The sequence below is a fragment of the Silene latifolia genome, chromosome Y (genome assembly GCF_048544455.1).
Source record: "Silene latifolia isolate original U9 population chromosome Y, ASM4854445v1, whole genome shotgun sequence".
Classification (NCBI taxonomy): domain Eukaryota; kingdom Viridiplantae; phylum Streptophyta; class Magnoliopsida; order Caryophyllales; family Caryophyllaceae; genus Silene; species Silene latifolia.
Window position 1 is genome coordinate 254,160,480 of NC_133538.1, and position 23,356 is coordinate 254,183,835.

At 36.8% G+C, this 23,356-nt stretch overlaps 1 protein-coding gene across 1 annotated transcript; it reads right to left on the reverse strand.

The window, feature by feature from the left end:
• Nucleotides 1-18,218: 18,218 nt before the first annotated feature.
• LOC141630468 (protein FAR1-RELATED SEQUENCE 5-like) lies at nucleotides 18,219-20,889 on the reverse strand. Its single transcript, XM_074443283.1, has 6 exons — nucleotides 20,852-20,889; nucleotides 20,422-20,740; nucleotides 19,909-20,294; nucleotides 19,500-19,745; nucleotides 19,186-19,310; nucleotides 18,219-18,886 (listed from the first exon to the last, which is right to left on the reverse strand). The coding sequence occupies exons 1-6, from the start codon at nucleotides 20,887-20,889 to the stop codon at nucleotides 18,219-18,221; spliced, it is 1,782 nt and encodes a 593-aa protein (XP_074299384.1).
• Nucleotides 20,890-23,356: the final 2,467 nt, after the last annotated feature.

Here is a 23,356-nt window from a genome sequence, read left to right on the forward strand (position 1 = left end):
CTTTATAACTATTCATTTTCTACTTTCAAGTTTCGAGGACCAAACTTTTTAAAATATGGGGTGATTGAAACACCCGCTCTTTTCGCGAAATAGTTTTTAATTATTTTAATCGCTTTATTTAAATTTTTATACTTTTGAAACCTAATTTCTATAAAATATAATTTTAGTCGATAATAATAATAATGATAATAATTTCCGCCTTGAGTTTGTAATAGGCTTGAGACGTAATTTTTGGTGTAAAATCGACTTAATTCTTAAGTTGGGCCTAGTTTGACTATGGACCAATCACTCATCTTTTTCTCTCCACCTAACCCTTATCCTAAAACCCTAACACCACTTTTTTTCCACTAAAATTTCAGGAACATTGACTCTTCCACACAACTCCATTAAACATCCAACGAACACCAATCTTAAGACGGATGCCATTTCTTCGTTTCTCATCCAAATCAAGTGTTTTTCGTGCCAAAACCTCTCCCTTACCATCCTCCATCATTCTAGGTAAGAAAGGAACCGAATTTCCTACATATATAGGGCTGCCATCCCACTTTTCTATACAGTACCCTTGTCAACTTTTGTTTCTTAGCTTCAATTTGTGTTTTCTTATGTTTAGGAGAAAGATTTGTTGACACGGAAGTGGATTCGTTTGAAATAGAAGATTCTCTTGATGATTAGGAAGCTAATAGGGTAACGGTTATAGGTTACTTGGTATTATACCAAATTATGTGCTTTAATTGTTAAAGTTTAGTTTTTAGCTAGTAAACTTACTACCTTTAAAGTTATTGATGAATTTTGTTGGATTATTAATGTTAGATGATATTTTAATTGTATTTTTATGTAATTGAGATGCCTTATTGCAAATAATATCAATTGGGTAAAGTTGGTTTGTGAGGAATAAGGTGTTGTTTAGCTATTGTATGTATCTTGTAGTTTGCGACGATCTTTGCAACATGTTATGGGTGTTTATTGTTGAGATATAGTGGGTCTGTCGTAGTTACGATGGTATTTGGTTATATGATTAAGTTGGGGTTGTGAATCTACCATAAAATTGTATTGGGAATGAAGTTCATGCCTTTTTTGTGTCCTAGGAAGCAGCCCGCAACCGCAGTTTTAGCCTGATCAATTTTCGTAAAATAGCCATAACTCCTTCGTTACTTGTTTGTTGTGGGCTTATGACATACCTTCAGAACAATAAGAGGATAATATATCAAGTCCAATTGGTTTCACCCCCTTCTCATGTTTAGAACTCAAGTTATGACCGTTTTGAGTTGACCCTTGTTGTAGTTGAGTACTACACTTGTTGTTATAAATTGGGTTTTATGTTTCTTGTTGGGTATGCATCTTATCCTTGGTTCGAATACTTGTGTATGGTGTTTTGACACCTTTTTATCATTGGAGCCCATTTCTTATTTCTCATTCACACTTTAAACATCGGTTTTGGTTGCTAAACTTAAATGCGGTTCAGATTGTGTTTGTTTACATTTTACATAGCGTTTTACATTACATAATTCATTTGTTATCGTTTGTTTATACTATGTTTAATTAACATGTAAATATGGAGTGTAATTTTTAATCATGTTAGAAAAATATGAAATGATGTTATATACTTCATGTATGAGTTGTCATTTGTTTGTTTACGTTTTGTTTCGTATTTCGTATCACATAATTCATTTGTTATCACTTGTTCTATTTTAAGATCAAGTAACTTGTAAATATGAAATAAAATATTTAGCCATGTTATACAAGTATGAAATGACTTAGTATATTTCATTTATGGGTTATTACTTGATCCTTTTCATGTTTTCATCATATTTCAAGTATGAGTGATTTATTCTAAGTAACTACTGGTAATGAGTCGTATTCTTGTGAAAATGCCATAATGTTATGCCTTCTTTCTTGACTTATCTTTACGCCATACTTGTGCTGTTCTGGCAAGTACGGTTTTGACTACTTGTGATGTTCTAGCAAGTACGGTTTTGGCTACTTGTGCTGTTCTGGCAAGTACGATTTTGGCTACTCGTGCTGTTCTGGAAAGTACGGTTTTGGCAACGTGTGCTATTGTGGCAAGTACGGTTTCGGTCACTTGTGCTGTTCTGACAAGTGAGTTTTATCTTAGTCTTTTCTGGGGAAAATTTAGTCTAAGAGTAGTAAATGTCATGCTTTGTTATGGTCATTGGCATATGTCTTTCTACACGATAGTTTACGTTTTATGTGGTTGAATGTAAGAGTCTTGGTCCTATCGGACACTAGTGGTGAAATTCAAGCCTTCTAGTTGCAATATGATCGCCGGGATTGATGCTGCCATTTATTCTTATGGTGAGATGCAAGCCATGAATGTGCATGTGACGTTAATAGCCATGTCCCGTGCAATGTTTGTTAGAAGATTTCCAAAGTAATGGCTATGGTTTTCCACTATATGTATTGCGGTGATTCACTGCTTGTTTATCTATCTCACATGACTTAAATAATAGTCTTTTATAACTTGGATAGTTGCATATGTCACATTTCATTGGAATTTGGGCTTGTGATTAACTAACCGTATCTATGTTCATTCCTTTACTTCACTTATTTAAATATGCCTATGACATTCTCATTTGTTATTCTATCTCACTTTCTCTTATTATTCTAACATGAATGATCCCATCCTTATTTGTTCAAGTGAATTGTATCCCGTATTTTTTATGCCTTGCCTTATTTGAGTTCTTCATTATGTTAATTTTGATATAATATGGCTAGGAGAACCCTGAGTTACACCCCACTAACTGTGGCATTCATTTTTAATCAATGAATAGGTTGCAGGTGGGTACTTATTTGGGGTGAAGACATGTGTGAGCTAGCGAGTACCTTGACCGTTGGATTTATGTCTATCGTTATGCTTAGACTCAACTTTTAGACTTGTTATTCGTGGGATATCTTTTTCCCCTTTTTGATAGACTTGGTTTGTAATAACCTAAGTTTGCTTATTGTTGCACTTGTTTCTTTTTCTAAGTGACTCCCGCATGTTAAACTTTAACTAGTAATAAAAAGTATTTAAAAATTTCATATTTGCCGCTTAAATTTATTAGTTATATTTTCCGCATTATCACGGGGTGTCAAAGTCTCACGTTCGGGTCGCCTCTTGAAGCTTCCCACTCCAAGAGGGACGTGCACATTTATGAGTTAAATACGGAAGGACTCGTGTGGTTGAGACATGACGTCCGGAAGGGGATTCGGTTGGCTTCCGGACCCGGTACGTCTAGGCATACCCCGATACCTGTTTTTGAGATGTGATGTCGTGGGCATTTCCCTGGCACCGGTGGTTATGGGTACGTATGGGCGTGTCCCGATACCGGTATGGTGATTGTATAATCGTGTCTCATTCATATTATTGGCATGTTGCATATTTATTTAACAAGTAGTGTCTTATGTTTATTTATTGAAACTGGCGTATGTGTGTCTGTGTAAAGTGTCCCCTATTTCCAGGGTGGTCTGTGTCGATCCACATGATATTTCCGATCATATGGGGAGCAGATTGAGTACAGGTTGGTTGGTGTCACGCAGGAGGCGGGACGAGCTTTGGACTTGGAGTCGAGTACTTGAATTGTTGATAGATAACATATATGGTAGTCATGTTTTATAGTTTATATTTCGTTCATTCTTTATTTTTTAAATCACTAAACTTGTTATTGAGACAAAGAGTTTTTTAATTTTAATTCCGATTTCACTGCCTCGGTAAACCGAGATGGTAACATCTCCCAATTACCTTGACCGGGTAAGAAGGGGGTCTTACACTAAAAAATACGGGTTATTACAGAAATGGAGCTGCCAAATCACTTTCCATGGAAAATAACTTGTTGAGGATAGAGAATGAGGAAGGGGTGAGCAAGATAAGAGGTAAGAGTACCCGGATTGAACAATGTAGCTGCCATCTTCTGTATATTTCCAATAAGGATAATCGTCATATTCCAATAACAGGGGCTCCATGGCCAGAATATCTTTGACAGTGGAAGGCTCGAAGTATCTGAAAATAGCACGTGGATTCCAGATACCAGCCGATAGGAGTAGATCAGGAATCGTCAAAAAGGAGGGGACCGCGGATTGACGCATCAAAGGTGGTTCTCCATGAATCCACCGACTCATGAGTAGGTTAATGGAGTTCCCATTACAACCTTTCCAAGCTAAGGCAGACAAGGAATTAGTCACGCGCGCGGCAAATTTCGGACCACAAGTAAGATGGTTAAGTAATCTTGGATTTAGTGCTGGGTATAGGAAGATCCTTCCTATATTTTGGAGGCATAAACTTGGCTAACAATCCACCAGGCTTCTGAAGCAAATGCCAAAAAAAAAATTCATGTGCGAGGCTTGTCCATGAATCGTCATAGATTTTATGCCAAGTCCGCCTCTGTATCTAGGGACATGTAAATAGTCTCGCGAAAGCCAGTGGATGGAGCATCGTGTCGCATGTTTTTGCCACCAAAAAGCAGCAAACAACAAGTCGATATTCCGACAAATAAAAAGAGGGATAGGTATGGTAGCCAGGAGATGGTTTATCGAACCAAGGAGAATGGAATTAGTAATGATAAGTTTGCTCGACTGACTCAGATGAATGGTAGACCAAGAAGCAACACATGTCGTCATCTTATCAATAAGGGGGTAAAAAAACAGCAGTCTTCTGCTTAAGTAGATCAACCGGGACACTAAAGTAGTTACCAAAAGAGGAAGAAATAGTCATTTTTATAATCGAAGTCATATGGGATCGGAAATTCTCCGTCGAGTTGGGACTGAATTTGATAAAGGACTTGCCAAAATTTATCATCTGTCCTATTGCGAGCTCAAAACGCTTAAACAGTTCCCTCAAAGCCTCAAAAGACGAGGGAGTAGCTTTGCAACAAAGAAGAGCATCATATGCATAAAAAAGATGTGAAATGGGTGGGCGTAAGCCGTGTAATTGAGATTTTGAGGCCTTGAAGTAGACCATTTTGGTCGACTATGCGTAGCTGACTGGACAATACTTCCACACATAATGAACAAGGGGACAAGGGGTCACCCTCTTGTAGACCACAAGTAGGGTGGCATGAAACGAAAGGTTCGCTATTATTTATAACGCTATAGTTGACTGTAATACTAGGGTTTTCTATGTCTTTGGGTACTCTATCGAGTGGGGCTTACTCTATCGAATAATTATGTTTTTACGCAAAACACTAGTCTGGCTGTTGGGTACTCGATCGATTACGTGTGACACTCGATCGAGTAGGGGGCACTCGATCGAGTAGTCACTTACTCGATCGAGTAAGTGAGTCCTACGGATTATTTTACCGGGTTTTGATAGTAACGCGAGAAGGATATAAAAGCATCTTTTGTCAGTTTCTTGTCATTTTACCCTATTCTAAGTTTCATAAGAAGTAAAAACAAGTTACGTTACTCTCCTCTTTTCATTTTTATCAAATCCTAAGAGCTAGAGCCATCGAATCGTTGAGTTCTTTACGCCGTTGAGACCGTCGCATTGTGGGTAAGCTTCTAGTATGATTTTTATATCATTTCATTGATTTTAGTTGAAACCCTAATTAGGTAAATTTGGGATTTTGGGGAGTATTGTTGATGTTAGATTGTGATTGTATGATTGTGTGTTTATATGAGGTGATTTCGTTAAAGAACGATTATGATTAGCTGATTGTGACGATCTTGGTGATTGCTTTTCGAGGTAGGGTTTCCCTACTCAGTATTGTTCACATGGCATTGATGATGATTAATCGTGGTTGTTGATTTATATCATATCGGATTTGGAATTGGTGAATATTGATTGTATAATGTGGTTGTTGTATAATTGTCTGTGGTTTGCGAGGTGCGTCCTCGGCTGAGTGGACTCACATGCGGGAGTGGCTTCACGCCCTTGATTCGCCTTGTATTGAACCCGCCACAGAAGGGATGTGCACATTACGGGACTTGGGTTATCGCTCGGATGAGATGAGCGGGGCTTAGGTGGGAACGGTTGCGGTCCCCCACTGGCGGTGTGGAATACTTATTGCGATGAGTATTCTGGCAGGACTACACGCTTTAGTGTGTAGTCAGGTGTGTGGTGATATGATGGAGATTTGTTTGGTTGGATTAGATTGTTGTATTGCTTCTCTTGTATTATTTGTGTAGTCAGTACTTACCCCGTTTAAATGTTTTGAAAACTGTGGTGATCCACTCAGGGATGGTGAGCAGTTATTGAGCAGGTATGAGTTGATGCGCATGGGATAGCTGGGTTGAGTAGCCATGAGCTGTTTAGAAGTCTTCCGCTGTGTCATAAACATTCTTTTATATTATTTCGATTTGTTTGTGATTTTGAAAGCTTGATTGTATTTACTTATCAGTTTTGGTTTTTGGACTTGTATCACTTTAAACATATTTAATAAAGTATGTTTCTTTATTGTCTATTTGATATACATTGCCTCGGGTAACCGAGATGGTAGCATTCCCATTCATTAGGTGGTCCTGGTATGGCACTTGGTGTATGGGGGTATTACAAAGTGGTATCAGAGTGACGATTTTAGAACCTGTAACTAATGAACCCAATGAATCTAGAGAGTCAGACTAAAATAAACTCGGTAGGAGTTGTTAGGAGCTAATGCAAAGGCTTGGGAGACGTCCTAAAGTCGCGGACTCGCCCTACAACTTTAAGCCGGTCACTATGGGGTGTGTCATGGGATCGCTATGTGTTTATTTCAGTTATGTTGCATATATATAATGGATGGTATGTTTATATGAATATGATGGATGAATGAGATATGATTAAATGGAGGATGTGGTGGGAAAAGATGAAGTAATTACTGCATAAGAATATGATTTATGATTAAGAGCATGTTATGTGTTGAAAGGGAAAATTTATAATGTGGCTATACCAGTAACATGTGATTAGGGTATGTGATATGAGTATACATGATTTTATTTGCGTAAAGTTATATAATAAAGTTATATACTTGTTTAGTGTTCTTTCATATGCACATGTTGGACGAAGAATCTGGTTGAAATGGATGAATTGATTGGAAAAGATGGAGTGGCAATTGAATGAGAATATGAATTTTGTGATTAAGAATATGTTTATGTGACAGTGGATTTGTAATATTGTTGTATTAGTAACATGGGAATAAGAGTTGTAATGTATAAGTTTGTTTTGTTTTACCAAAATTTATAAAGTTAAAAGCATGGGAGTAATACATGATTGATAATTTATGTGCATGATGGATGTTGTTGCTTGGCTTTTGAAAATAGTAACATGTGGTTAGGGATACTGGTTTCATGCGCATTGAGTTGTTTTTGTTTACTTTGTTATTGTTAAGGTTTTTTGGAAGTAAAAAAATCAACTAGTTATGTTGTCCGATTACAGCGAAGTTGTTTTTAAACTATTATAACTTGATATTTATATATGATTTTGATGTGATTCCAAATGACGGTGATAGCTTGTTCTTTTACGATTCTAACGATAGGTCACACGCCTAAAATGACAAAGAAACGAGTAAGATATGACCGTTTTACGAAAATTGGACAGTGCTGAGAACTGCATAGGGTACTCGATCGAGTGGCCCTTACTCGCTCGAGTGGCCCTTACTCGATCGAGTGCACCTCTTGTTACTCGATCGAGTAACCTTTACTCGATCGAGTAGCCCTGGTAATTTCTTATACGAGCTTCTGACCTTCGCTTACTCGATCGAGTAGGCTGCACTCGATCTAGTGACCCCTGTTTTGAGTCATATGCTTATCTTTTGACTTCGTCGCATATTATATTTAATTCCAAGGTGTTCTTTTGCTTCTTTATACATTGTTTTACGTATGTGCTGTTCCTGATGTGTAAGTTACTCAATCTTATGATGTAAGGAGTGGCATCTTATGGTGGGTATGAGTTTGGTGGAGAGGACATGAGTTATATGTGGTTGTGATAGATAGTGGAAAAAAAAGGAAGATTGGTAATGCTTATTAAGGCATGGTGGAAGTTTTGTGAGACGTGGTGAGTGATATAATTGCGAATTTAAGTAATATAAAGGTAAGTGTATATGAGCAAGGAGTGATGTAAGTTTATGGAACGTGAGAATGAAAAGATTGAAATGTGGGATGCAAATAGTGGCAAATTGGGATGTGTAAGGATTTATGGAAGGAGATGGTTAGGATTGTGTTGATTACGGTTAAAATAGATGGAAGGTCGTTATAGAGGGATGCAAACGAATGGTGTAAAGTAAGATCAAGTCGTGCTGCGATGTAACACCCGCGAAATTCTCATTTTGACATTTATAATTTATTTAATCGTTCGATTACTTTATTTTATATTTTTAAATTATTTAATTTAATTAATTTTATCTTAAAACACGATTTTCATAAAAGTAATATATTAAAGCTTATTTATATAAAAATACGTATTTCAGTCGGGTAATAATAATAAAGCTCCGTCTTAAATTATAGTAGGTTTAAGGGGAATTTCCGTCTAGCAATAGACCGTCACATTTTCACATGTGAGGCTAATCTATCCTCGACCTGCGCCGCATCAACAACACATCGCTCATTTTTTGCACCTAAATAGAATAATGATTCTTTTCACTCAATCTCACCCTCACAAAAAATAGACTGACCAATCTCATTTTCTTTTCTTTCTTCCTGTCCTTTTCGAAAAAATTCAACCCAGCAACAACAAAAACAATGCAGTGAGCAACAAAGCTTTAGACGCCATTTTAAACGACCTTCAACCTAAGATTTCTCCTTCGTTTCTCAACCTTTTCCTCGAATTCTTGCACCATTCTCTTCCCTTTTCGTTCCGCCTTCTTTCAATGTATTAAAGTCTCTTTTTTGTAGTGGTTTCCTCTTTCGCCGTCTTATAAAAGTGTCGTCTTTTAGCTTCTTTATCCCGTTTTCTTGCCCTTTTATGAAGGATTCGATGAACCGGAGTGAGGCTCGTGCCTTGTGGACCAATTATTCAAAGAATAAGAAGCGTTTTTGAGGTAACGGTGATAGGTTACTCGACAACTAGTTGAAATTTCACTCTATATGTCGGTATTGAGTGATTGTTTGTTGTGTTTGACTCTTACATGTTAGAAAGTATGGGGCTTGGTGCAATTTTCGTATTATTGAGATGTAGGTCGAATTTATACTAGTTTCACATGTTATTGTGAAGAAAGTTCGTGTCTTTAAGCTTCCTGGTAACAATGGCTCATAAAATGGGTAATTTAAGGGAGTGAATTCCATGTTATTTATGCCTTACATCTTGTCTTAAAGGGTCTTGAAATGGGACTGTTTTGATGCAGAAATTTGCGTCAGTTATGAGCTGTCTTGTTTTAGGGTAATTCCGAGTAATGTTGGATATTGTTTGGTCGTTGTGATTCAGGAATTTGTTGTGTTTAGTTTCTGCCTTAACCTTGCCTCAAATGTCGTATTAAAAAGGGTCTGAAGTGGCCTGTTTTTGTATTATTTTTGGGACGACATTTGTGGTGGTGTGAATGAGGGTTGTGGGCAGTCGAATAGTGGTCGTATGGAAGCTACTCACAGCCTACATTGGGGCTATTACGGTCCATTTTAGCAACTTGTCCTTGTGGTGTTTGCAGCTTATATTGAGGGTGTTTGCAGCCTGTTTTGGGTGGTCATTTGCAGCTGTCTTTGGCCTGCTTTGTGGTCTTGTTTGGATGGGTTGTGTGGTCAGTTTTTTGGTCGGTCACGGCCTGTGTTGGTATTCGGTTTTGGCCTGCTTTTTGGGCCGTTTTGGTGGCCTGTTTCAGGCCTGTTTCTGGTCTTTTTGTGGGACGGGATATAGGGTGGTTGTAGGTAGTGGGGTGGTAGCTGTGTTGGGGCTGCTCATGGCTTCTTTTGGGCGAGCCTGATGGCCTGTCGTTGGCCTGGCAGTGGCCTAGCTAGTCACGGGTTTGAGGTCGTGTATGGTTGGTTGTGAAGTCGGGTATGTGGCTGCCAAATAGTTCCTTGAGTCGTGCTTGATAACTTGTTTGGAATCAAATGTGTGTGTTTTTATTTATTAATTGTCGTCTCGTGTTTTATATAACGTGATTCGTTAAATATCGTTCTTTTACATGTTTATTTGGTTGGACTCATTTGTTTTTTTTGTTTGTTGGGCTCGATTGATTGATTTTAACTGTTGGGCTCACCCTTGTATAGTTTTTAGGCTCACTAAGTCCCAATTGTTGGATATCTTATTTTATTTACGCCTCTCTCGTTGGGCGTTCTGCCGAGAATTGGTTACCATACTCTTTCACCACCTCTCTCATTGGCCGTTCTTCCGAGAGTTGGATATCTTATTTTATTTACGACTCTATCATTGGCCGTTCTGCCGAGAGTTGGTTACCATACTTTTTCGACACCTCTCTCGTTGGCCGTTCTGCCGAGGGTTGGTTACCATACTCTTTCGAGACCTCTCTCGTTGGCCGTTCTGCCGAGAGTTGGATATCTTATTTTATTTACGCCTCTCTCGTTGGCCGTTCTGCCGAGAGTTTGTTACCATACTCTTTCGACACCTCTCTCGTTGGCCGTTCTGCCGAGAGTTGGATATCTTATTTTACTTATGCCGCTCTCGTTGGCCGTTCTGCGGAGAGTTAGTGAGTCTAAGGGTTGCTAGTAAAGGTCTTGCATAGTCGGATAGTTGGATATGACATACTTCCGTAATCAATTGCATTTAATTTCCTTACCTTCTTATTTAATTGCGTATGTCCATAAATTCCCGTGTTCTCTCATGTTTCAGGTATCATACATGGCTTACCTGTTTTAGTTCTTTGTTATGTCCATTTTGACAATTTGTGGGTGGGAGAACCTTGAGTTACTCCCTACTGACTGTGGCGTTCATGTTTACATGAATGACAGGTACTAGTTGGTGTATTTATGGGGTGAAGACATGTGTGAGCTAGCGAGCACTTTGGCCTTGTAGTCGGTTTATTAGGATTGCATAGACTCACTTTTTATTGTATTTTCATTCGAGGGATATATTTTCCCTCACCTTGACTATCATGTTTGTATAATTTAAATCTTTATTTCCTCAATTTTTTTTTGTTTTAGATTTTAATGAACCCGCGCTTTAAATTTTAAAAGCTTAAAAAATTTCCCAATTTCCGCTTGAATTTTTATGTTATGTTTACCGCGTTATTGCGGGGGTTCACAGTTGGTATCAGAGCCTATGTTGCTCCCGACGCACACATGTGTACCCCAAATTTAAATTTGAACCTGACCTTGAATAATAAATGAGAGACGGGTAGAAATTAGGACCTAAGTTGGTAGTCTCTTTGTGTATGCTTCGTGGTAGGTTCTAACATGTTTGTTGATTGTCAATTATTGTTGTACCCTTGGTTACAAATTTGTTCCAAATATCCTCGGCTATAGAAACCTCAGGATATTCTCTTTTGATGTAATCCTCAAACAACCTATTTGCCGAATTAAGTTTTGAATTAATTTTTGCATGGTTTACTATTGAAACAACATTTAAAATTAAAATTTTTTTCACCTACCTTTCCATACGTTTCAACTCATCAGAATCACAATTAGATAAAACATAGAGGTGTGCAAGTTCATATTCGTTATCTTCCAGAAATCTTTCACGACATTTTCCAGAAGTAGTGCCCTCATGATCTTGAAATAGCTTGGGCAAGGTAGAATACTTCGGCTTTTTCTGACCTATGTCAAGGTCTTTTGCCTTCGTGTCTATATGTTCTTCAAAGTAAAAAGAACAAAAATTTGCTATTTCTTCAAGCAAATATGCGTTGCATAATGACCCTTGAACACGAGCTTTATTTCCAATTTTTTGTTTCAAATGATTCAAGAACCTACAAAAAAATTGATTAAGAATGAATGACATTAAGTAATAACCTTAAAAGGCTTTGTAAAAGATATTGATATTACCTCTCAAAAGGATACATCCACCTATATTGCACAGGACCACCCACTTTCACTTCATATGGCAAATGAATTGGCAGATGTTCCATTGAGTTAAAAAATGAAGCTGGAAGTATTTTTTCCAATTTGCAGATTATCTCGACAATATTTTTCTCGAGACTAGTTATTTTTTCAATTTGTACTGATGAAGTGCACAAGTCTCTGAAAAATTGACTAATCTCAGTTATGGCATTCCACTCATTTTTACGGAGAAGGTGCCTTAAAGCAACCGGCGAAGAAAGCTCCATAAACACATGATGATCATGGCTTTTCAAGCCATGTAGCTTCAACTCATTCATATCGACACATCTTCTCAAATCTGAAGCATAGCCGTCTGGAAACTTTAAATTACATATCCAATCACACAATACTTTCTTCTGCTCTTTTTTCAAAACGACTGAATCCACCTTTCGCGACCTTGATCAAAGTTGTAACATGTCTTTTTGTGCATTTGGGTTCAAGGTTGTCTTGTCTTTTCTATCCATCACTGTGTGAATTAGTTGTTCGAAAAAAAATTTCTCAATATGCATGACATCAAGGTTATGTCGAATTAGTAGTGTGCTCCAATATGGAAGGTCCCAAAAAATACTTTGTTTCCACCACCCAATCCGTTTCGCTTTAACCGTTCTCAATTCATGGTCAGATGCATCCACGATTTTTGGTAAATCTTTCACACATTCCCACACTTGTTCGCCCGATAACCTCGTTCCAGCAACATCGTTCTCTATTCTTCCTTTTCGAAAGTGGACCTTATCCTTGCGAAAAGTATGATCAGTGTCTAAATATTGTCTATGACAATCAAACCAACTCCATTTTCTGCTATGCTGAAGCCAAATCGATTTAGTCTCTTTTTTCGTACAACATGGACATGCATTCTCATCAGCAGTTGACCAACCAGATAACATGCCATAAACAGGAAAGTCGTTGATCGTCCATAGGAGTGCGGCTCTTAAGTCGAAGTTTTGTTTCCTAGACACGTCATATGTAAACAATCCCGTGTCCCACAATTGCTTCAACTTGTGAATTAGAGGCTGTAAATAGACGTCAAGGTTTTGTTTGGGACTCTTTGGTCCAGGAATAATTAATGTTAAGAACATAAATTGTCTTTTCATGCATAGCCAGGGTGGTAAATTGTAAGGTGTAAGCATCACCGGCCAGCATGAATACAAGTTCCCGAATGGCCCAAAAGCTGAGAAACCATCGGTGCAAAGTCCAAGTCTAACATTCCGAGGCTCAGATGAAAAAGAAGGATGAAGATGATCAAAATGTTTCCAAGCCTCACTATCACTTGGAGGAGACATTGTTCCACTAACTCGGGGGTTTTCATAATGCCAACGCATTTGTTCCGCGAGGTTTTTTGTGGCATAAATTCGTTGCAAACGTGGCCCTATTGGGAAATCATTTAAGAAATTTTCGGGGACCCTTTTGCCATTTGCATTCTTTGAACTTTTGTACCTAGCTCTACCACATTTTCTACACTTGTCAATAAGAGCGTCGTCCATCCAAAAAAGCATACATCCATTAAAACATGCATCTATCTTTTCATGAGGAAGTTGAAGAGTTTTGAGAACATTTTTGGTTTCATAGAAGTTACGCATCAAAATATTATCTTGAGGAAGAAGGTCTCCCATGAGTGACGTGAAACCATCTACACATTTTTGGGCTAAGTTGAATTCACATTTCAGAGTGACAAGCCTTGCAGCCGACTGTAGCAATGAGAGTCGACATCCCTCGTAGACAGGTTGCTCGGCACGTTTTAACATTTGAAAAAAGGCTAATATATTGGGATTTGGAGATTCATCAACCACCTCGGCATTAAGAGCTTCTTCCCTAATTTGATCAATGCTATCACGCAACGCATCCTCTACCATATCCCTATCAGGATTGTCAGAGGGCATTGCCATTTCCTCTTCCTCAACGGGGAATTTCTCTTCGTGACACACCCAATCATAATAGTTGTCGCAAAAACCCTTTAGACCAAGGTGTTTTCGTACTTCTTGTTCAACTAAATACTTTTTATTTTTGCACTTACTACATGGACACCTAATTTCTTTAATTCTAATGAATTCGTCGTGTTGCTTAACATAATCAATGAATTTATTAACCCCTATTACGAATTCCTTCCCTAATTTTTTATTGGAATGCAACCTTTGATACATCCAGTTTCGTTCTAATTTCTTCATTGCAAATTTACATATATATTAGTAAATAAAAATTATTAATAAAAACAACAACAACAACAACAACAACAACAACAACAACAACAACAACAACAACAACAACAACAACAACAGCAACAGCAACAACAACAACAACAACAACAACAACAACAACAACAACAACAACAACAACAACAACAACAACAACAACAACAACAACAACAACAACAACAACAACAACAACAACAACAACAACAACAACAACAACAACAACAACCACAACCTGGAAAAAAATACTTTCTGTATTGGGGTCCTTATCTCTCCAACCTAAACCCATCTTTGAATCTTTCATACCATTAGTAAATACCCAATTTTTTTCTTGATTGTAATGAGACAAAAATTCGGCAGCACTTCCTTACAGTTCTCCAAATACATTATTTAGAATGAATTCTCACTCTACATATGTATTCAGAGAACATTAAAGGAAATGTCAACCAAATATTGTCTCATAACAATCAAGAAAAAAATTGAGTATTTACCACCTAAATGGCATAAAAGATTCAAAGACAGTCCCAAAACGGGGACTATTCAAGAATTACACCTAATGTGTAATCCCTGAACGAGTACTAGGTCAAAAATATATTAACAATCACAACACAAGCATAAGATGAATTAATATTTGTAAAAAAAATACACACAAATGTACACAACTTATCAAAACAAACTTAATAATTACTAATAAACCTTATAAAACTAAGCAAAAGTAGAGTAAGCATGCTAAAATTGGTTTAAACATCATAAATTGGCTTTTAACTAAACTAAATTAACTACCCTAATAATCCTAAATATCCTAATTATCTTTTAATTAAACTAAATCATTTTAACAATCCTAAACTTAATAAACTACGCATCCTAAAATTGGTTTAAACATCCTAAATTGACTTTTGACTAAATTAAACTACCCTAATAATCCTAAACATTCTAAATTGGATATTAATTAAACTAATTTATTTTAACAATCCTAAACTTAATTAAACTAAGCATCATAAAATTGATTTAAACATTCTAAATTGGCTTTTAACTAAATTAAACTATCCTAATAACACTAAACATCCTAAATTGGCTTTCAACTAAACTAAACTATCCTAATAATACTAAACATCCTAAATTGGCTTTCAACTAAACTAAATTATCCTAATAATACTAAGCATACTAAACTAATCATAATTAATCAAAACAATAACCATAAACCCTAATTAATCAAAATAATAAAATAAAATAAACAAACCTTATATTAATTAAGACAAGGAGACAAGGGGGGGGAGGAGCGTACGGCAGGCGGCATGGCGGCAGAACGGCGGCAGAATAAAAGGAAAGGGGAAAGGAGAAGGAAGGGGAAAGAAGAAGAAAGGGGAAAGGGGAAAGGAGAAAGGAGAAAGAGGACAAGTGATGTGCGGAGTAGGGTGGTGGTAGGAGTGGTGGTGGTGGGATATGAGGGAGACGGGTTTTTGGGATTTTTGGGTAAAATAATTGAAGAGTGATAATGAGGGAGAAGGGTTTGGCTGCTGCCCGTATAAAGAAACCCTGCGACGGAAATTCCGCTGCAAGAATAAAATATTAATAAAACCTGCGACGGAATTTCCGTCGCAAGATTAAAATACTATTAAAATTCCAGCGTGTTGTGAGATGTACAGGTGGACATTAAAAAAAGGCTGCGACGGAAATTCCGTCGCAGGGAAAATATTATTTTAATATAGCGACGGAAATTCCGTCGCAAACTTTATTATTATTTTAATATTGCGACAGAAATTGCGTCGTAGCCATTCCCGCCATGTCAGAAAATTTGGCGGTCTGGGAAATTTTGCTGTGACGGAAAGTCCGTCGCAAGTCCGTCGCATGTTCAGTTGTCCGTCGCAGGTTTAAATTTGCTACGGGTTAGTCTTCCGTCGCAATGTGTCCGTCGCATCGAAACCTTTTTTTGTAGTAGGTCATACCTGCATCCGTGCAGTCTTCAAGAAGCCAACCCATGTCAGCCATAAGGAGCCGCCCTCAGGGTGGGGGGGGGGGGGTGGCCTGGGATGCTCAATCGGTTGTGGGGCTGTTGGTACTCAGACTCTTGTTGTCTCCACCTTCTTACGGAACAATCAAACTTTGGTCAGGGGTGTTAGATCCTATCGAAAGCATGCGGTGGACTATTGCTCCTTAGATGACCACAACTTTGAAAATACGTTAGTTTCTCTCAAATTGTTAAAACGTATTCAAATAATTACGATATTGAATTTTTAATCAATTTCTATATTTAATTGATTACTATACGTTGGTTTCACTGCAGCGAATCAATATCTTGGTACAGTAGGCATGCTGCACTATGACGGTCAAACATCATGTCCATGCTTCGTGAGGTTGTAATGTTGCCAGTTGTGACTGAGTCATGGGCTGTGTTTCTCTACCACTTGGACTCGGCTGAATACTTGCTTCCAAGGATGGCCTTCTTTGGGTTACGTCATATGGTACGCCCCCAAAGCCTAAAAGTCATACATTATTTTCCTGGTTACTATGTAGTCTCAATCACTTCTGTGAATAGGAGTGTATCATGCAGCTGTTGGATATACCTGAACCAGGTTCATAGTCTAATGCCATCAATGATCGACTGTACCTAATTTGGGATACCTTCATCCAGGACTGTGATAAAACTTTCAACCTAAATGCTGAGTCTATCTTCATACCCGTCAACATTGGTGGGCACTTTGCATTCGTATGTATAAATTTCAGAGCGCAAACGGTCGATCTCCTTGACTACCAACCTCATCCCAACTAGGACCAGTCTGAAATGTGCAAATTTACTCGTCTAGTTGTAAGTTTGATGCCAATAAATCACTTTCGAATACGATGAGCAATATATTGTTTATTTAATTTTACGTGCTTTCACTGCAGGCATCAGCTATGAGCGATTATTTGGATGCCAGAACCGTCGACATAGGATACCACATTACTAGCTTTAAGCATCGGCAAATCCCGTTCAGGCGGCAAATACCCCTTCCTAATATAACAGAATCTGGGATATTCTGTATGATGTATATGCTGATGTATAAGGGTGAACCTTTTGAGCATCCAGACTTGGAGAGGAAGAGGAATCGACGGTACTTGGTAGTCGAGTTGGTGGCGATCCTTGTACTAGCTGACATAAACATCAACAGAGACGTTTTCATGGCAAAGGTGAATGAGTTTATAGCTGGAAAAGATGAATTATGGGGGATGTTACAAAAGAAGCGCAAAGTGAAGAATGTTTTGGGGAAAAAGTAAACCATGTGTGGACATGTTACCCTTTTTTTGGTTATAACAAACTATTCGTATTTTGGTTGGCAATGTTGAAACTAATGTCTGTAATGTTATCAGTCTTTTTTGGACATGTCAGTCAGTTGTTATGATAATTGACAATCAATTGAAATTGGTCTTTAGTTTTATTCAGATGAAAGTGTTATTGAATGCGTAAATGTTGTCAGATGGGAAGTGTAAATGTGATTAATTAGGAAGTGTGAATGTGTCATACAAATGAAAGTGTTATTGAATGTGTGAGAAAAGGTTAGATGTGATTACATCGCAAGTGTAAATGTGACGATATTCAAAGTGAAAATGTGTCATTCACATGAAAGTTTCATTAAAAGTTAAATGTGGTCATATGGGAAAGTGTATATGTGATTATATGGGAAGTGTAAATGTTATCACACTGAAATTGTAAATGTGTCATACACATGAAAGTTTTATTGAAAGTTAAATGTGGTCATATGGGAAAGTGTAAATATGATGAGATGGGAAGTGTAAATGTTATCACACTGAAAGTGTAAATGTTTCATACAATGTTATCACATGAAAGTTTCATTGAATGTGTAAGGAAGGGTTAGATTTGATTTAATCATAAGTGTAAATGTTACCTGAAATAACATTGTCAATTCAAATAAGTTCATGTAACACAATGTTTGGCAATCAAATAAAACAGAGATATTTTGGTCTTATGACAGTGTAACTCTGACGCTTTGACTGGGTAACTTTGTTACTCAAAGATACACCAACAACAGTTGAAAGTGACGCTGCCATGAGACCAATTCCTAATCCCTCGTTCTAGTGATAGCACATCAAAGTTTAAAGTTACACATTCAAAATACAAAAGCTTCATTATCACTGTTGTGACGTCTATTCTTCTTCTGATGCCAGCTCTTCCTCCTCCTCTCCTTCATCTTCTTCTTGCTCAGACGACCCCTCACACAATGGTGTGTGTGCTAAAAAGCGGTTAGGGCAGTTCCTCTTGTCATGATTTGTCATTCTCTTGAAATTCTTAAACTTGCGTTTGGGTTTTCTAGCCAAGGTCAGTGCTTTTGTTGTGGTTGACAACATTCTTTTACCGCTACCCTTATTTTTTGAATTCTTAGGTGGGAATATCGTCACTACCTCACTAGCCGTACAATGTAGAATTTTCTCCATTTGTTGATTTTTATTCAACACTTCCCCTAACGGTGATAGCGTATCCTTAAATCCCCTAATTATAGCGGAGAAGCTTTCAACATCAGTCACACCTTTGCCCCAAAGGAGCCTTACAGTCTGATGAACCTCCGACCACATTATTGAGATTACAATTTGTTTTCCATCGATGATTTCCATGTTGTATGTCCCTTCACCATTACAATTGAACATCATTAATCGGAGATACTCTTTTGTCCATCTATTTACAACATAATCGTCTGGTATAGTCTTCATCCCATTTGCTGAAAAAATCCATATTATATGGTGGCATAGGACGCCGGTTCTTTCAAACATTGTACAACTGCAGCTTACTTTACGTGTACCTGGGTCATCAGTTAAGGCTATCATGTAAGTGTGAATGTTACAAACAGTGTAAGTATAAATGTATTTGTATTGAAGTATATGTAGAATATAAATGTAAATGTCATTACATGTAAATGTCTAATGTAAATGTAAATTTAAATGACACCAAGGGATTATATGGAAATTTAAATGTGATTAAATAGAAAGTGTAAATGTGATGATATTGATAGTCTAAATGTTATATTATGGAAAGTGTAAATGTGATGATATTGATAGTGTAAATGTTATATTATGGAAAGTGTAAATGTGATCATATGCAAGGTGTAAATTAAATTACCTGGACTGTATGCAACTTCAAAATTCTTTCCCCTGGATGAATCATTGACAGTAGTTACCTCTAGCTCGTCTCTCTCAGTGAATCCTCCGGTTCTACGTGTATCAATTGAGTATATGGCCTCTTCCCTGAAGGTGTAGAAAGCTGAATAGGTGTACACCTTTGCACCATGACTCTCTAACGCCAGATGTGTTAATGTCTTCTAGGATGAGTGCGTATCATTGTTGTCAAGCTGCTTTTGTGTATGTCTTTGTTGGTCCATAGCGCTCTCAAAACGCATCCAAAACTCAACCAAAGTTCCTGACTTATGCTCAAACCTCTTAAAAAAGCTATTTTCACTCTCTGATCTTTGAGTCATCCTCATAACAGACGTCATCTTCAAGTCTCTGCAATGTGCCATCACCCACTGTCCCCTTATAGCATACGTGTCCGCAAACCAATCATTGTCACCAAGAGCATGCTCTTCAATAATTTTCTCCCAGATAGCATCGAATTCTACTGCTTCAAGCTCCTCGTCCCATATAATGTCATTAAGTTTCCTCATGAAGTCAGAATAATCACTCCTAGAGACACCAAACTTACTGGGCACTTTGTTCATTATATGCCACATACAAAATCGATGCCGTTCTGTCTTGAAAACAAGAAGGACAGATTTGATAATACCCGGGTCCTAATTTGTAATTATGTACTCGGGTTCCTCCCCCCCCCCCCATTGCAATTAAAAACTGGCTAAAAACCCAATTAAATGACTCATAATCTTCCCTTCCAATTAGAGCCCCACAGAACATCACTAATCGTTTATGGTGATCCACACCGGTGAATGGTGTGAAAACCATAGAATACTTATTTGTGGAGTAAGTTGGGTCGAATGACACCGCATCACCAAATATCTTGTAGTTCTCTCGGGCAGTATTGTCCGCCCATAAAACCTTATGTAGGCTGCCATCATCGTTAATATCGTAGTCAAAGTAGAAACCTATTCTTGTTTCAGTCATTTCCTTAAAATGGTCTACGAACAACTGACCATCACGTTTATGAAGGAAACATTTAACATCCCTATGGAAGTTCTTAAAATCATTGAAGCTTGCTCCAATGTTTGCGAATCCATTCACCTGTTCTTTTTAGATTTTGTAGGTCCTTGTTGCTCCTATCTTCAGCTGTCAATTAATAACACATATGACATATATAACGTGAATGGATTTATTGAATTAGTATTGACAGTGATGATAAATTACTAACCCTTGAGTTCGAAACTATTATCATCTTGTGATAATCTGTTATGTTGCGCGACAATTTCTGGAACTCTCTGTCCTTAAGTGAGATAAGCTCGTAATTGTGACCCTCGTGGAATCGGTCAATTAATAGAACACCATTCTTCATATATAGTCTTATCCTCGCTTTACACCCCACTCTGGTGACTCTGAATCTCCTCTGTGAATTCTCTCCAACTAGTTCGTCACTCTGATCTTTATTTGGCGCCTTGTGAGTGAAACCTTCTCGATTGCAAACAACAAGCTTTGAGTTGATCTCTCCGCCACGCCACTTTTTCATTGTGTACCTACGCACATTAAACCCACGTACAAGCAATGGCGTATATCTTATAAAATGTTACCACGTCCTCAATCCCCCTAAACTCCTGCCCGATGTACGGTGTAAACCTCTTTTCAACCTCTCTGCACAATTCCTGCCTGTCAGGCTGCACTCCATTTTTGTTAAGTGAATATGTAAATAGGACATGTCAATACAGTTCACAGAGTGTAAATGTTAAAAATGAAGTGTAAATGTAACAGATATGAGGTGTAAGTGTAAATGTCATCAGATAGGAAGTGTAAGTGTGATTGCTGGCAGAAGTGGAAGTGTAAATGTCCCAGAGCAGAAGTCCAAGTGTAAATGTGTAAGTGTAAATGTCATCAGATATGAAGTGTAAGTGAGAGTGTTTTTAAACAACAGATATGAAGTATAAGTGTGAATGTTTTTAAACAATTCATTTATCTGAGAGTGTAAATGTAAAGAGAAGCAAAGTGTAAATGTAAGTGTAAATGTAAAGAAAAGCAAAGTGTAAATGTCAAATGCAAGTGTAAATGTTGTCAGATATGAAGTGTAAGTGTAATTGCTGGCAGAAGTGGATGGCCAAAATGTCCCAAAGTTTAAATGTCCAAAATGTCCCAAAGTGTAAGTGTAAATGTCATCAGAAATGTAGTGTAAGTGTGATGTTCTAAAAGTGTAAATGAGCAATTATCATTTTTTTAAATACTTCATTAAAGATGTAAGTGTAAATGATGTCAAATTTGAATTTTGATTGTGATGGCCTTTAATTTGCATAGTCAAATACGTACAATTATGATTATGAAAAATAATCAGAAGTGATAACTGGAACAATCAAAACCGGAGCAATTTCAAAAATGCAACAGTGATATTATTTGTACAATCTTCATATGAAAATGATGAATGTAAACTATAAATCAAATGCAAGTGCCAGTGTAAATATAAATGTTAGGATAAGGACATTATAAATGTGATGGTCTGAAAATGTAAATGTCCAATGTAAGTGTAAATGTTGTCAGAATTGAAACTTGCATAGTCTAATACGTTGAAAACTAAAACAATCAAAATTCAGTTTCATATCAAAACTCGATACTCAAAACTGAAATCTAATCTTCATTTAAAAGTAAACATCAAATTTCAAAAGTAATGAAGAAATACCATGACATGCAGATTATACATTCAACTGAAAATATGAAAACGGTGACTGAAAACAATAAATGAAATGAATAAATACCATTGATGCCATCTATTATCTGCATGTCTACGATGAGTTGCAGGTTTTAGAGAGAATTATAGCTGAATTTTGAGCGTGGATAGAGAAACGCAACTTTAGAGAGAAGAATAGTAGAGAGAAGGTGGATGAAGAAGTATGCCAAGAAAGGAATTAGGTTGGTTTTGATAGATAGTACACAGAGGATATAGAGATTATCCCGTCAGTCCATTACTTAGGAAGAACAATAATCAGACAAAGTGTGCCTCTTTCCTATCTAAGCTTCTCCTTTTTTTTCCTATATTTTCTAAACAATCTCAAACTTAGATGTTGTCCATCTAAAGGTCCTTATAAGGACTTAAGGACTCAAAAGATGCAATGGACTCATAAGAACCCCTCTCTCTCTCTCTCTCTCTCTCTCTCTCTCTCTCTGTATATATATATATATATATATATATATATATATATATAGTGAAGTTCTTATAAGTCCACCATATATTTTGAGTCCCTAAGTCCTATCCCTTACCATTAGATCCTCCAATATGGATGGTTGAGATTGAAGACAACAAACACACTTAACACTAATGAGTTTCCTATACACTAATTAATCCCACTTTCTCTCTCTAGCTTTAATTATACATTCACTAATTCATTATCGTACACTTAACAAAAAAAAGTCTTCTTATGCTTCAATGTTTATACAAATTTTACGAGTGTAATTCTAACAAAAAAAAAGCGGTTTTGACGTTTTTTTTTTTTTTTTTTTGTAATTTTGAGACGAGTGTAACTTTAACAGAAAAAAGTGTAACTTTAAACTATGAAGCGGTTTTGACAGATATTATTTTGAAATTTTTAATTTTAAAGAAAGTTTACGACAATTTTGCATTTTTACGAGTTTAACTTTAGTCTTTTTCGAGTGATTTTGACGAATAATATTTTGAATTTTTGTAATTTTATCATAACTTATTGTAATTTTAGTCTTTTACGAGTGTAATTTTAGAAACAAAAAGTGTAACTTTAATTTTTTAGAAAACTTTAGTCCATCGAAAGTATAACTTTAGTCCAATCAATGAGAGTATAACCTAGTCCATTGAAAGTGTATTTTTAGTCCATATAAAAATTGTAACTTTAATCCAATGAGAGTGTAACTTTAATCTTTTGAGATTGTAATTTTAGTCCATTGAGCATGTAACTTTAGTCCATATTAAAAATGTAACTTTAGTCCATTGGAGTATAACTTTAGTCATTCAGAGGGTAGCCTTAATAGAGATAACTGTAACTTTAATAGAGAAAAGTGTAACTTTAGTAGAAAGAACTGTAACTTTAATAGAGAAAAATGTAACTTTAATAGAGAAAACTGTAACTTTAATAAAGATAAGTGTAACTTTAATAATAGAGAAAAATGTAACTTTAACAAAG

What these genes read in the sequence shown, in the direction of transcription:
- LOC141630468 (XM_074443283.1), bottom strand. Translation starts at nt 20,889, where the DNA reads ATGGAGTGCAGCCTGACAGGCAGGAATTGTGCAGAGAG. An exon ending in TAATAGTTTCGAACTCAAGG is followed by an intron (nt 20,295 to 20,421) that starts GTTAGTAATTTA and finishes TAAAAAGAACAG; the next exon opens with GTGAATGGATTCGCAAACAT. An exon ending in TGAAGTTGCATACAGTCCAG is followed by an intron (nt 18,887 to 19,185) that starts GTAATTTAATTT and finishes CTTACATGATAG; the next exon opens with CCTTAACTGATGACCCAGGT.